Source organism: Myotis daubentonii, chromosome 18, assembly GCF_963259705.1.
Source record: "Myotis daubentonii chromosome 18, mMyoDau2.1, whole genome shotgun sequence".
NCBI classification, from domain to species: Eukaryota; Metazoa; Chordata; class Mammalia; order Chiroptera; family Vespertilionidae; genus Myotis; species Myotis daubentonii.
The window spans coordinates 30,712,072-30,725,501 of record NC_081857.1 but is presented as its reverse complement, the minus strand read 5'-3'; the positions used below and the strand labels follow the sequence as shown (position 1 = coordinate 30,725,501).

General features: G+C 40.2%; 1 protein-coding gene across 8 annotated transcripts in view; it reads right to left on the bottom strand.

The window, feature by feature from the left end:
- The window catches only part of RPRD2 (regulation of nuclear pre-mRNA domain containing 2), a 67,252-nt gene that overhangs the window by 6,962 nt on the left and 46,860 nt on the right, over positions 1-13,430 (bottom strand). For 7 of the 8 annotated variants that reach the window (XM_059673183.1, XM_059673181.1, XM_059673184.1 and 4 more), the window contains 3 exons: positions 8,748-9,030; positions 6,909-7,169; positions 5,239-5,439 (listed from right to left, as the gene is read on the bottom strand). In XM_059673183.1, coding sequence (XP_059529166.1) covers positions 5,239-5,439; positions 6,909-7,169; positions 8,748-9,030 — 745 coding nt within the window. The remainder of the gene's footprint in view (positions 1-5,238; positions 5,440-6,908; positions 7,170-8,747; positions 9,031-13,430) is intronic. The other variant, XM_059673182.1, reaches the window with a different exon arrangement.

Genomic DNA, 13,430 nt, shown 5'->3' with positions numbered 1-13,430 from the left:
TTTCTTTTTCTTTTTTTGTTAATCCTCACCCGAGGATATTTTTCCAATTGATTTTTAGAGAGAGTAATTGGGAAGGAAGGAGGGAGAGGAAGGGAGGGAGGGAAGGAGGGAGAGAAACAACAATGTGAGAGAGACAAATGGATTGACTGCCTCCTGCACACATCCGGACTGGGGCCTGGGGATCGAACCTGCAACCCAGGTACGTGCACTTGATCAGAATCAAACCCATGACTCTTCCGTGCTTGGGCCGGCACTCTAACCACTGAGAAACACTGACTAGGGCAAGTCAGTATTTCTTAATGTTTGATCTATGAAACTGTTTCTCTAAATATTCTTTTTTTTATATAATTTATTTTTATTGTTGACACTATTACCGATGTCCCCATTTCCCCCTCCTTTGCCCAGCTCCACCCAGCCCGTGCCCCTTCCCTCTGGCCATCACTATCTAAATAGATATTCTATCCTTCGTTTCCAACCTCCATAATTATCTCTAGTAAGTTAATATACTTTGTTATTCTCAAGAGAGAGATAAGATATGCAAACTGCAGAAATATATTTGAACCAGGGCACTTTAAAAAGAAGCATCTTTTGCTATCTTTTTGGGGAAACAATGCTCTAAGCCAGCAGTCGCCAACCTTTCGGACCTCATGGACCACCAGTGGTCCTCGGACCACCAGTTGGCGACCACTGCTCTAAGCTATCATTTTTTGTTGTAAATGTAACAATAATAAACATATAAACATACACCACAAACACAAAGCTAGATCATCAAAGGCTCTGATCTTTCACAAGAAAACACACAATCACCACCTTATAGCGAGGAAAACTCAAGGAATTATTGTTGACAGTGGTAAGATTCAACCCTACTTAATGATAGACAAAACCTTCTCAGAAGCCATGAAATAGAATTTTTTGGGCAAAGGCTGAAGTCCATCAAAGCAAATTGCTCCTGTAGAAATTTTTTTAGAAAAACACAACAAAAAGATAACAAGTCTTATACATTAAAATCATATTTTGAAAAATGTACCCACTTTCTAGTCATAAATGAAAACTTGTATATACTCCAACCCAAGCTCATAGCTTTGTTATACACTAAAAGAGCTCCTTCATAATGATATGGTGAAAGAAAATAGTTCATGAAATACTTCAATTAATGTTTCTTCAAAATTTTAATTTTAATCCATATTTGCTAAGAGATTTAAGGTCTGAAGAATTTTTAAATTAATCCTCACCTGAGGACATTTTCTCCATTGATTTTTTAAATTCTTTAAAAATTCTTTATTGTTGAAAGTATTACATATGTCCCCTTATTTCTCCCATTGATGCCCCTAGCCCTCCCCCCCATTGATTTTTTAGAGAGAGTGGGAGGAAAGAAGGGGGAGAGAGAGAGAGAGGAAGGGAGAGAGAGAGAGAGAGAGAGAGAGAGAGAGAGAGAGAGAGACATCAATGAGAGAGAGACACACTGATTGGTTGTCTCCCGCACATACCCTGACTGAGGCTAGGATTAGAACCTGAAAAATACCCTTGGGTGAGGATTAACAAAATACAAAACAAAACAACCACAAAAAAAACAAGAAATAATAAAAAAAAAAGAGATACTATTCAGATTTCTGGCAATAGGAGAAACAGTTTTGTGCCACTAAATATTACTTTTCTTCAATCTTTTTTTCTTAATACTCACCTGAGGATATTTTTTCCATTGCTTTTCAGAGATTGGAAGAAGGGAGTGGGGGAGAGAGAGAGAAATATTGATGCGAGAGAGACACATCGATTGGTTGCCTCCCGAATGTGCCCTGATCTGGGGCAGGGAACGAATGGACGACCCAATTACGTGCCCTTGACCAAAATCGAACCTGACACCCTTGGGTGTGCAATCTGATGCTCTAACCACTGAGCACACTGGCCAGGGCACTTTTCTTCCATCTTAACAAGCCATACTCTACAGCAGTGGTTCTCAACCTTCCTAATGCCACGACCCTTTAATATAGTTCCTCATGTTGTGGTGACCTCCAATTTCATTGTTACAAATTGAACATAATTAAAGCATAGTGATTCATCACAAAAACAATATGTAATTATATATGTGTCTTCTGATGGTCTTAGGCGACGCCTGTGAAAGGGTCGTTTGACCCCCAAGGGGGTCGTGACCCACAGATTGAGAACCACTGCTCTACAGCAAGCATGTCAAACTCGCAGGAGTTTGACATGCTTGCTCTACAGTCCTTTGCCCACTGAAGTCATTCTTTTGTGTTGAAAATTTGCCAATACGGGCTATGAGTGACATAATCAGAGCAAAGTTCTAAGAGATTTTCTTTATAGTCTTAAGGAGAATTCCACTTTCTCTAAAGAAATGAAAGGTGACGAACTGCCCTGTTATTCCACCAGTGTTGTTTTCTGGGATTCCCACTTCTCATTTTGTCAGAACACACCTAGTTCTGCCTGATGAGAAAGCCCACATGATCTTGTTGCAACAATTTCCGGGGCGAGGGTGGGGGGAGACAAAAGCTATTTTTGTTCCTCTTGGTTCTCTTGCATTTGCCCATAAAGCCATGCAGACTCCACATGCAATGGACTGATGGACTGCAGAAAGAAACACAGCTAAGCTGGCCTGATGCTGGACTGGGCTCAGCTCTAACATGGAAAGGAAACTTTGGACACTGGCTCTGATTTTAGCTCTGCTGAACCCCCAGCTACACTTCTATGACTGGACTGAGGAAAATGGGACCTTGAAATTCAAGGAATTAATTCCATGCAAATAAAAAAATCACTCATTCCCCCATGCGAGTCTCATAAAATTCTTTTTTTCAGGATAGCATGAGAATTCCACTCCCACAATCAACAGTTGGAGACGAGGACCTCACCCCTCTGGTAAAAGAGAGCAAACCACGATGGGACAGAGACCGGGAGATTGAAGACCCGGAAAGCACAGCATCCCTCCCTGCCATTGCCATTTCCGTTTCTCAGAAAGCTGGTTTGCAGCCTCTGGACCTCAGAGGGTGAAACAGCAGGAGAAGAACCTGGCCTAGATCATGGTTGCAGAGCTAAATTACATTCCCCCATCTCCTTTGCAGTGAGACCTGGCTGTAAAACTGAATGTGAGCCACGGGATGAGGGTGGAGCTCCCCACCTGCAGGCCTGGCTCATACACCACTCTCCCTGCACAGCTCCCCCTCCTCGGTCCTGGCTGTCTGGCTGGAATGGCGCCCATTCCCAGGGCAGCCACATATCGAAGATGGAAAAGTCACAAGATGCAAAGAGCCTGGGTCTCTGAATCATTGCCTGGAGGGGTGGCATCAACGAGCGCTCCCAGATGGAGAACAGCTGCATCAGATGTATGTAATGTTAGCAAGATATAAACTTGTATTGTGTTAAGCCACTGAGACTGGGGAACCATCTGCTACTCTGACCAACTAACAAGAACTGTTACTGAATTTGGTATACTGCTATAATACAAACTTGAAGTATTAAAAAAAAGAAAAGCTTTTTCTTTAAGATATATCTATCCAAGAACCTAAAAAAAAAAGCTAAAACAAGTGAGTTCAAGATTTTTACTATTAATTATAAGCTAGAAGGGAGAATCATAAACATGATGCTAATCTCTAAAACTAATTATCTCTGAAATTAGTAGTGTAAGATGTGCTATAGTATTATCATCAATTCTTTATTGCTGGTCTATGAATGGGGATATGAATTATCATTTAGTACTATTTAGTTCAGCCCTGGCTGGTATGGCTCAGTTGATTAGAACACTGTCCCTTAGACCAAAAGGTGGCGGGTTTGGTTCCCCATCAACCTGGTACATACCCAGGTTGTGGGTTTGATCCTCATTCAGGGCACATGTGGAAGGCATTGATTGACATTTTTCTCTCACATCAATGTTTCTGTCTCTTTCTCTCTCCCTCCCTCCCTCCCTCCCTCCCTCCCTCCCTCCCTCTCAACCTACCTCTCTCTAAAAATCAATTTTAAAAATCGTATTTAGTTCAATGTAATAAAATTGTCCTATATCTTAAGACAAAGTTCACTATAATATAGTGCTTGGCTGATCCACTTACAGAACAGTTAGGAAATAAAATTAGTAGATACCTGTAATGTTCTCTATTCATATAAAGCAGAGTTCCTCAACCTCAGTACTACTGGCACTTGGGGCTGGAGAATTCTTTGTTGTGGGGCTGTCCTGTGCACTGTAGAATGTTCAGCTGCTACCTGGCCTTCATGCATTAGATGCAGCAGCATCCCCACCCACCCCAGTTATGACAAACAACACCTTTAGGCCACTGGCAAATATCCCCTGGAGCTTCCTGGTTGAGATCTAGTGATATAGAGTAAATCACTAGGAAGATACTGTTCTGGTATCTGTAATTAATGCATAATTATACTGAGATACTTGTGTTGGTAGCTGGAGGGTCTGGAAACAGACAGCAGGTTAAGTTTATGAAAAAAATACTAGAAGCGAACAGTTTTAAGCCCAACCCAGGTAATTAGCAAAGCTGAAGAGAGGTTCAAATAAGGTAGAGACTATATGTAACCAAAAACAAAAAGACTCACTACATATCTATAAATAGAGGCCTCTATAAAACAGGACATAAATGAGACAAACATATCTCATAAGATATTTGATAGCAGAATGACCTTTCTGACTATCTTTAGCTTCGGTTAACATTAAAACACGTAAACCTCAACATATACTAACCTGTACTAAGAGCTGGGATAAATGCAGCCCCTAGGGGTGCCATGGTGTAGGTGAAAGAATACCGGACTCCAGTCAAGAAATATGGCTTTTAGTCTTGGCTCATCACTGAATAGGTAGATGTGTGACCTTAAGCAGGTCACATTACCTCACTGAGCCTTAATTTCCTTACCTGAAAAGGAGGGGATTAGACTAGATGATATTTAAAGTCTCTTTCATCTTTGATACTTTATAATACTACAAATGCCAGCTCACAGATAATAAATATAAAGAGAATAATTAATCAACTATATTATATATTTCACTAGAGGCCCAAAACACGAAATTCGTGCAAGAGTAGGCCTTCCTTCCCCCTGCTGCTGGCACCGGCTTCCCTCCGGCACTCAGCTTCGTACAGAAGGTCATCTGGAAGGACGTCTGGCATAATTAGCATATTATGCTTTTATTATTATAGATGGCTTTGGATTCTTTTCTTTTTTCTCAGAAATGGAGTCCAGGCTTAAGCCTGAGACAAGCACTCGCAGTGCGAGTCCCTCTGGCCATCAGCTTACCTTGCAGGGTAGGGGCTGACTGGGTCTGGGTTTTGGAAAGAGCAGACAGAATGCTCTCTGGGGTGATGTCCACTTTCGAGAGGATATTGGCCAGAGGGTTGTGAGATGCTGTCGGGGCAGGTGCAGGTGTTTTCAGGCCACTGGAGAGGTTGCCAGGGCTTGTAGGCGTTCCTGGAGACGGTCTTGATGCAGGACTGACCCCTGGTGGCAGAAAGATTGACTCAAGCAAATGCAACTCAAAATGACTTAAATCCATGATACTTTCCACTCAAAATTTTTCTGTGGCTGATTCACAAAAGGTCCATATCATGGCTTGTACCCCCCCCCCCCAAAAAATAAATAAATCTAAAAATTACATGAAGATTTGCTTCCATCTAGTTGGAACCCCCCTAAAATAAACGAATAAGTTTTTCTCATATGCAATTCCCTTAGTTTAGAGAGCTCCAACAGAAAAAGACTAAGGAACCTATTCCTTTTTTCTCTACGAATAAAACCTACATCTCAGAGTACTGTAGGTGCCCCCAAAATATTGCTGACTGATTATAATCAGAGCTCCTGCAATTGTATAACTCAGCCACAGCATAATTTTAAGTGATTAATAAGTTTTTGCTTTTGAAATGGCCTATAAAATGAGATTATATAAGCAACCTCCTTTATACTTTTACATTTTAAAACAATGGATTGATTTTTAACATAGGGAAAAAGTATACAAAGATAAAATTATTTTTGATTTTTTTTAATGATCAAAAATATGAACAGGTATTTCACACAAAAAATCATAAGCAAATGAAAAATATTTAAACCACATCTTTAATCAAAAGGATGCAAATTAAAACAAACAACTTTTAAAGATTGAATTTAATAAAGATTAAAACAAAACAAAATAGTTTTGGAGAAGCTGAGGCACAACGGGGACTTTATATAGTACTTGGAACAAACAGTCCATTTTTGGAGATCATTGGTAATTATAACATGAAAGGACTTAATCTAAGTGCTGATTTTTTGGAGAATCTATCTTTTAGAAATAATATATTTAAGTACTTATGAAGAAATGAAATAATTGGGATTTTCTTCAAAATAATCAGGATTGGGTAGGCCATGTGTTTATGTAGTTGAAGATGAGTGATGAGTATGTGGAGGTGCTCTACATACTCATTAAAATTTCAACTAAAAAAAAAAAGCCCTACATTCACATCAACCCTTATAGGAAGGGTTGTGCATAAAATTTTAGCATCATGGTTGTTCATGAAAAACAGTGAAAAATTGGAAACATACTGGATGTCTAATAATTAAAAGGCTTAAATAATAAAAAACTATATAGCTGAAATTTTAAATAGCTGGTTTCAAAACAGTATATGCAATATGCTTCAATTATTAAAAAAAATTATTACAAATATTTAATCTCCCAAAACATTCAGATACACACACACTTGTAAGGTTATATACAAGTAATTTCCTTTGGGGTAGAGTTATACTTATTTTATTCTCTTCACTTACTTTCTAATTTTTCTATAATGACCAAGTGCTGGTTTTATTTTCATATTTAAGTATTACTTTTAGGTAAATTTAAAAAATTACTTTTAATTTTAAAAATTCAACAACAAACAGACTGATGGTTCAATTAGAACGATGACAGTCAGCCTTTTATCCTCTTTACGGGGCTTGCTTACCTGTATTTTTCATGACTGATGTTAGGCTACTGAGGATGGAACTGATCTTTGCCAGATCCACATTAGCCAGGTTTGGCAAAGCCAATGCTGGAGACGGGGACAGAAGGGAAGTATTCACAGGTTTTGGAAGAGGCGAGGTTGCTGTCATGGTCACAGGCACTGGGGCACATGAAGAGGCCTTTGAGATACTTTCTGTTGGCTTTGTAGGTACAGAAGTAGATACAGCTGACTTCTCCACAGGTTTTTCCTTCCTGTCCTCTACTATTTAAACAAAGAGAACAAATATTATTGTATCTTATTACTATCCAGACTCTATTTCCAGTATGAAACAACATGTCCTACTAGTTCCTGATTTGGGAGTAAAAAGCACTATGCTTTATAGAAAACCACTCACTTCATGATTTTTTTAAAAGCCCCACTCTTTATAATTTATGATCCTTCCTGACTTCAACACTTACTTAAAAGAAATTTCCCAAATTCATACTTTATCTTATTTTTAATGATTTGCATCTTCTTAGCATCTGTATATTAAATTTGTACATTTCTAGAAGCATGTTATTATTGGGTACACTTTTGTGTACTGTCTTTCAGTAATGATATTTATGTCATAAATTGTCCTGTCTTTTTTGTTAATCTGAGAGCTTTCTAAAGAGTAGGAACTCTGTAATATACTTTACCGTATTTTTTGTGTGGCTTCCTGACATTGGCCTATTAGGGGATGCAATTAGGCACTAATTTGAAACTGCAATTTTAACTCTTGATGCTTTTAATAACTAAAAGGCTATGCGCTGTATGGATAGCACATTAAATTCAACACAAATAAAAAACTCTCCAATTATTATAAAAGCGGGGGATGTCAGAGAAACAATTCACCAATGCAGGCTAGCTTTTTTTTAAAAGTATTTTTTGTATTGATTTTAGAGAGACAGGAAGGAAGGGGGGAGGGAGAGACGGAGAGGGGAAAAGGAAGAGAGGGAGAGAAGGAAAGGAGGAGAGAAATGTCCCTGTGAACATCCTCCTGGGGACTAAGCCTGCATCCCTGGCATGTGCCCTGACGGGGAATCAAACTGGCAACCTCTGGTACACGGAATGACGCTCAACCAACTGAGCCACACCGGCCAGAGCTATCCAGATTAATTTTGAAAGTGTGGTAAACAAACTGTTGCTTTGGAATCTTGAAGGTTAAGAGTGACAGAGTATAGGGAATTTCAGTATAAGTGCTCCTCCCTCTAGAGCAGTACTGTTCAATAAAAATATAATTCAAGTTACATATATAAGTTTAAATTTTCTAGTAGCCACAATAAGGTAAAATTAATTTTAATGTCTTATTTATTTCAATATATTAATGTGTACCTTTTATACTTAGAGCACATCTCAAGCTTGATAAGCCACATTTCAAATGCTCAACAGTCACATGTAGCTAGTGGCTACCATATTGAATAACACAGATCCTGAGCAATGATTCTTCACCCATGTGGCTTACCAAATCCTGAACTATTGCTCTGGAGACAATGCTTGCTACCTTGGTATTCTACCTTATAAGGATTGAACTATCTTTAATAAAACAATTTATTCATTTTTAGAGCGAGAGGAAGAGAGAGAGAGAGAGAGAGAGACCAATTTGTTGTTCCACTTATGTATGCATTCATTGATTGATTCTTGTATGTGCCTTAACTGGGGATAAAACCTGCAACCTTGGTGTACTGGGACAATGCTCTAACCAACTGAGCTTCCGAGCCAGAGGTAAACTATCTTTTAACATCTGCCTATGATAGATTTGTTGGTGGGGAAATAAAACAGATAAAGAACACGCTGTCTACTAATCACATAAGGACATACCAATAATTTTTGACCCATCATCTTCTACATCTGAGAGTTCCATGTCTTCCACATCACGATTATCTGTTGCAGGCTCAGGTGTGGCAGATTTCTCACTCTCCACAGTTGGTGACTGGGATTCCTCACCTCCCATTCCTTGAAAAGGAGACTCAGAACCAGTCGGGGAGGGGGCATCCATACTTGGGGAAGGAACTGGGGATTCTTCTGGATCAGGAAGGGTTGATTTCAATTGATCCAGCTTTTTCTTTAAATTGTTCACTCGATTAGCAAAGGTTTTGTATGCCTAAAAGAGAAAGAATAAGTTTCAAGTGTACAATTCCATAATACATCATCTTTGTATTGCACTGTGTGCCTACCACACAAAGTCCAGTCTCCTTCAGTCACCATATATTTGACCTCCTTTGTCCTTCTTCAACCCTCCTCTCCCCCACCTCCCTTTCCCTATGGTAACTACCATACTGTTGTCTGATGTACCACTATTGATGTTAACCTTGATCACCTGGCTTAAATCTTATTGATCTGATTATCTTAATTTCCAATGCCTTAAAGCTGTGTGTCTTTTTCCTGTTTTTTTAGTCTTGGACCATTCACTGAAAAATCATTTTGGTTGCTCATTCAAAAAACATTATTTTAAAAATGAAACGGAACAGAAAAGATTATAATAGCTTCTGCTTCTGGATATAACTGAGTAGCTTTTGTAGAGCCAGACATATACACATGCATGTGTGCACATATATTTAAATGTACTGAAGAGTGCTGAGACAACCAAAACCTAAGTGACAAACCCTATGTATCAGGGGGAAACCATGAGGAGAGCTAAGGTGCCATTCTGCAGTTACCTTCTCTCTCGGGGTTCTGATACTAGGGAAGGAGGCAAGAATTTAAAAATGCAAGGCAAAAGGACAAGGCAAAGGGTCACTATTAAACATAAATGGTCTGTATAGAAAAATACTGCAGATTTGAAAAGCCAACATTCGATGAAAGAGGAAGGAAAGAACTGGCTCATCAATATGCTATTGTTTTTTCCTTCAAGATATTTGCAAAAGTCTGAAGCTGCTTAAGAGACAATTAAGAAGCCAAGAAGAAAACCTCTGAGAAGCAAAGTGGAGTTTAATGTAGTTTATTAGTGGCGAGGAGACAAGGTTTAGAATTCAGTGACCATCCTAGGCTCTCAGTGGGAAAAACCAATATCCTAGAAGCTGGAATGAACCACCAGAGAAAGACAAAGCCTTGCCCAAACTGCAATTCAGCCTTAAATCAGCTGACTTTCAGATTTGATTAATTTGATCAGCTCTCTCAATATCTTCCTAGCAAAGGAAAGGGTGAATCCTCCCTAGAGGAAGAAAAATCATCTAGAGACTAAAAACACTTTCACATACAATGTCCAACATTCAATAAAAAATCAGTAGGCATGCCAAGAGAGAGGACTAAATGACCTAAAAGAAAAACAGTCACTAGAGACAAAATCACAACAGTTAAAGCCAATACTTAATTATCCAACAAAACCAACAGCTACTGTTTTATATGTTCAAGAAAATAGAGAAAAATCCCCCCTCTTTCCCTTTCGGAACAATTCAGCCCAAAACCCATTAGCTGGAACTTGATGTAATAAGTGTAAGAAAGTGCAGCCAAAATGGGGTGAGAAAAATGTCTTCATGGGAGAAAGGCATTGCACGGGATGTTTGAAGCCCAAGCAAGAAAAAGAGAAAGCCCAGACAGGAGACTGGGAAAGAGACAGACATGTTGGAAGACTGGTTACACACAGGGGGATTGCTCAAATAAGTGATTATATAGAAGATAAAGGGAGCAAGGCTTTACACTGTTAAAAAAAGCAATACAAATGTGGGAAGGAAGAAAACTAGAACAAACCTTGCATGCTGGATTGGGATTAGAGAACTCATGGTTTTCAATACATATAGACAAATCCTATATAATAAAAGGCTAATATGCAAATCGACCAAATGGCAGAATGACTGGTTGCTATGATGCGCACTGACCACCAGGAGGCAGACACTCGACATAGGAGCTGTCCCCTGGTGGTCAGTGTGCTCCTACAGGGGGAGCACTGCTCAGCCAGAAGCCGGGCTCACAGCTGGCAAGCGCAGCAGCGGTGGTGGGAGCCTCTCCCGCCTCTGTGGCAGTGCTAAGGATGTCCGACTGCTTAAGCCATCAGTGGGACATCCCCTGAGGGCTCCCAGAGAGGAAGGGAGAGGTAGAGAGAAATAGAAACATTAGTGATGAGACACAATCATTCACTAGCTGCCTCCTGCATGCCTCCCACTGGGAATCAAGCCCACAACTGGGGCATGTGCCCTTGACAGGAATCGAACCTGGACCCTCCAGTCCGCTGACTCTATCCCAGTGATGGCGAACCTATGACACACATGTCAGAGGTGACATGCGAACTCATTTTTTTGGTTGATTTTTCTTTGTTAAATGGCATTTAAATATATAAAATAAATATCAAAAAATATAAATCTTTGTTTTATTATGGTTGCAAATATCAAAAAATTTCTATATGTGACACGGCACCAGAGTTAAGTTAGGGTTTTTCAAAATGCTGACATGCCGAGCTCAAAAGGTTCGCCATCACTGCTCTATCCACTGAGCAAAACCAGCTAGGGCCTTCCTTATCTTTTCCTAGCTTCTGGTGGTGGCCATTAACCCTTGGCATTCCTTTGCTTGCAGCTGCATCACTACAATATCTGCTTCAGTTGTCACATAATGTTCTCCCTATGTGTCGGTATCCAAATCTCCCTCTTTTTATTAGAACGCCAGTTATACTGGAATAAGGCCCACCCTAATTACCTTATCTCAACTTGATTACATCTGCAAAGACCCTATTTCCATGTAAGGTCACATTCACATGTACTAGGGGTTAGAGCAGGGGTGGGCAAACTTTTTGACTCGAGGGCCACAATGGGTTCTTAAACTGGACCGGAGGGCCGGAACAAAAGCATGGATGGAGTGTTTGTGTGAACTAAAATAAATTCAAAGTAAACATCATTACATAAAAGGGTACAGTCTTTTTTTTTTTAGTTTTATTCATTTCAAACGGGCCGGATCCGGCCCGCGGGCTGTAGTTTGCCCACGGCTGGGTTAGAGTGTCAACATATCTTTTTGGGATACAATTCAACCCATAGCAATTAGCAAGGTAGAACTTTTCAATGGACAAGCCTAGAAGATGTCACATTAATAAAAGATATCAAGTGGAATATTATAGGTAGTAAAATCAAACTTGTGTGCTATTTGAAATAATAAAAAGAGAAGCAAACAAATCAATTCTGTGATGTTGCTTCTAAAGATGCATAATCTCAATGTGATCACAAAGAAACATCACATAAATCCAAATTGGGACATTATACAAAATATTTGACTTATAATCTTCAAACATATTTAGATTATGAAAGTAGAGTAAAAGACTGGGGAACCATTCCAGATCAAAGGAAAATAAAGAGAAATGCAATAAATGCAAATTGTGATTCTAGACAGGATGATTTGCTTTAAAAACTGGTAAATTTGTACAGGGCCTTGAGGATTACATAATAATAGTGTCAATGTATCAATTAATTTCCTGATTAAATAGCTATATGTTATGCTTATGAAGAAGAATATAACTGGGAGGAAATACACATGAAAATATAGGGTATCCCCCAAAAATGTATACACACACTTTTTTATTAAAATACATTTTGTTTTCATTTAACAGCTATCAACTGTTAAAAGTGTGTATACATTTTTGGGGGCACCCTGTATGTGAGGGATGGGGTATTAGCAATTTATTTTCAAACTAGAGGCCTGGTGCATGAATTTGTGCATGGGTGGGATCCCTCAGCTTGGCTGGCTATTGGGGCCGTCTGGCCCAGTCCTGATTGGGGCTGGCCAGCGGGCGGGGACCACGGGAGGTTGGCCAGCCATGGGAGGTTGGCTGTGGGAGGGCACTGACCACCAGGGGGCAGCTCCTGCGTTGAGCGTCCCCTGATGGTCAGTGTGTGTCATAGTGACTGGGGGGGGGGGGGGGGGGGGGGGAGAAGACCCATTTTATGAGTTCCCAAAAGTGATAGGTTTGGTAAAATTTTATTATAATCTATTTCCCATGATCTTTTCCTCCTTTAAAAAAAAAGTTCTGATAAACTACAATATAGTGAAATAAAAAAATTGATATACTTACTACCTAAAATGTTTTGAAAAGTTAATATTTTCTGGAGAACCAAGATGGCGGCATAGGTTAACGCTGGAGTTTGCTGCTTTGAACAACTACTTCAAAAGTGAAACCAAAAAACGGAAGGGACATCACCCAGAACCACAGGAACGCTGGCTGAGTGGAAGTCCTACAACTAGGAGGAAAGAGAAACGCACACGGACACTCAGAGGAGGCGCAGTGCTGAAGTCAAATTCTGAGGTGCTGAGTGCGCGGAGCGGGCTGGCGGCGGAGGGCGCAGTTGTTGTTTTCAATCGGGAGGGAGTCGCAGACTCTGAGCACCAGATCCGGGCGAGTCTTTAGGGACCCAGACTCAAACGGGAGAAGCGGGACTGTCTGGCTTCGGTCAGAGCGAGTGCAGCTTTCTCTCCGAGCTTTGCAGCGGGTGCTGGGACTCAGAGAGGCAGAGCCCCTGGGGACAGGACTGAGAGCCGCCATAACTGCTCTCTCCGGCCCACCCTGTTGATCCTGTGCGACCCGCC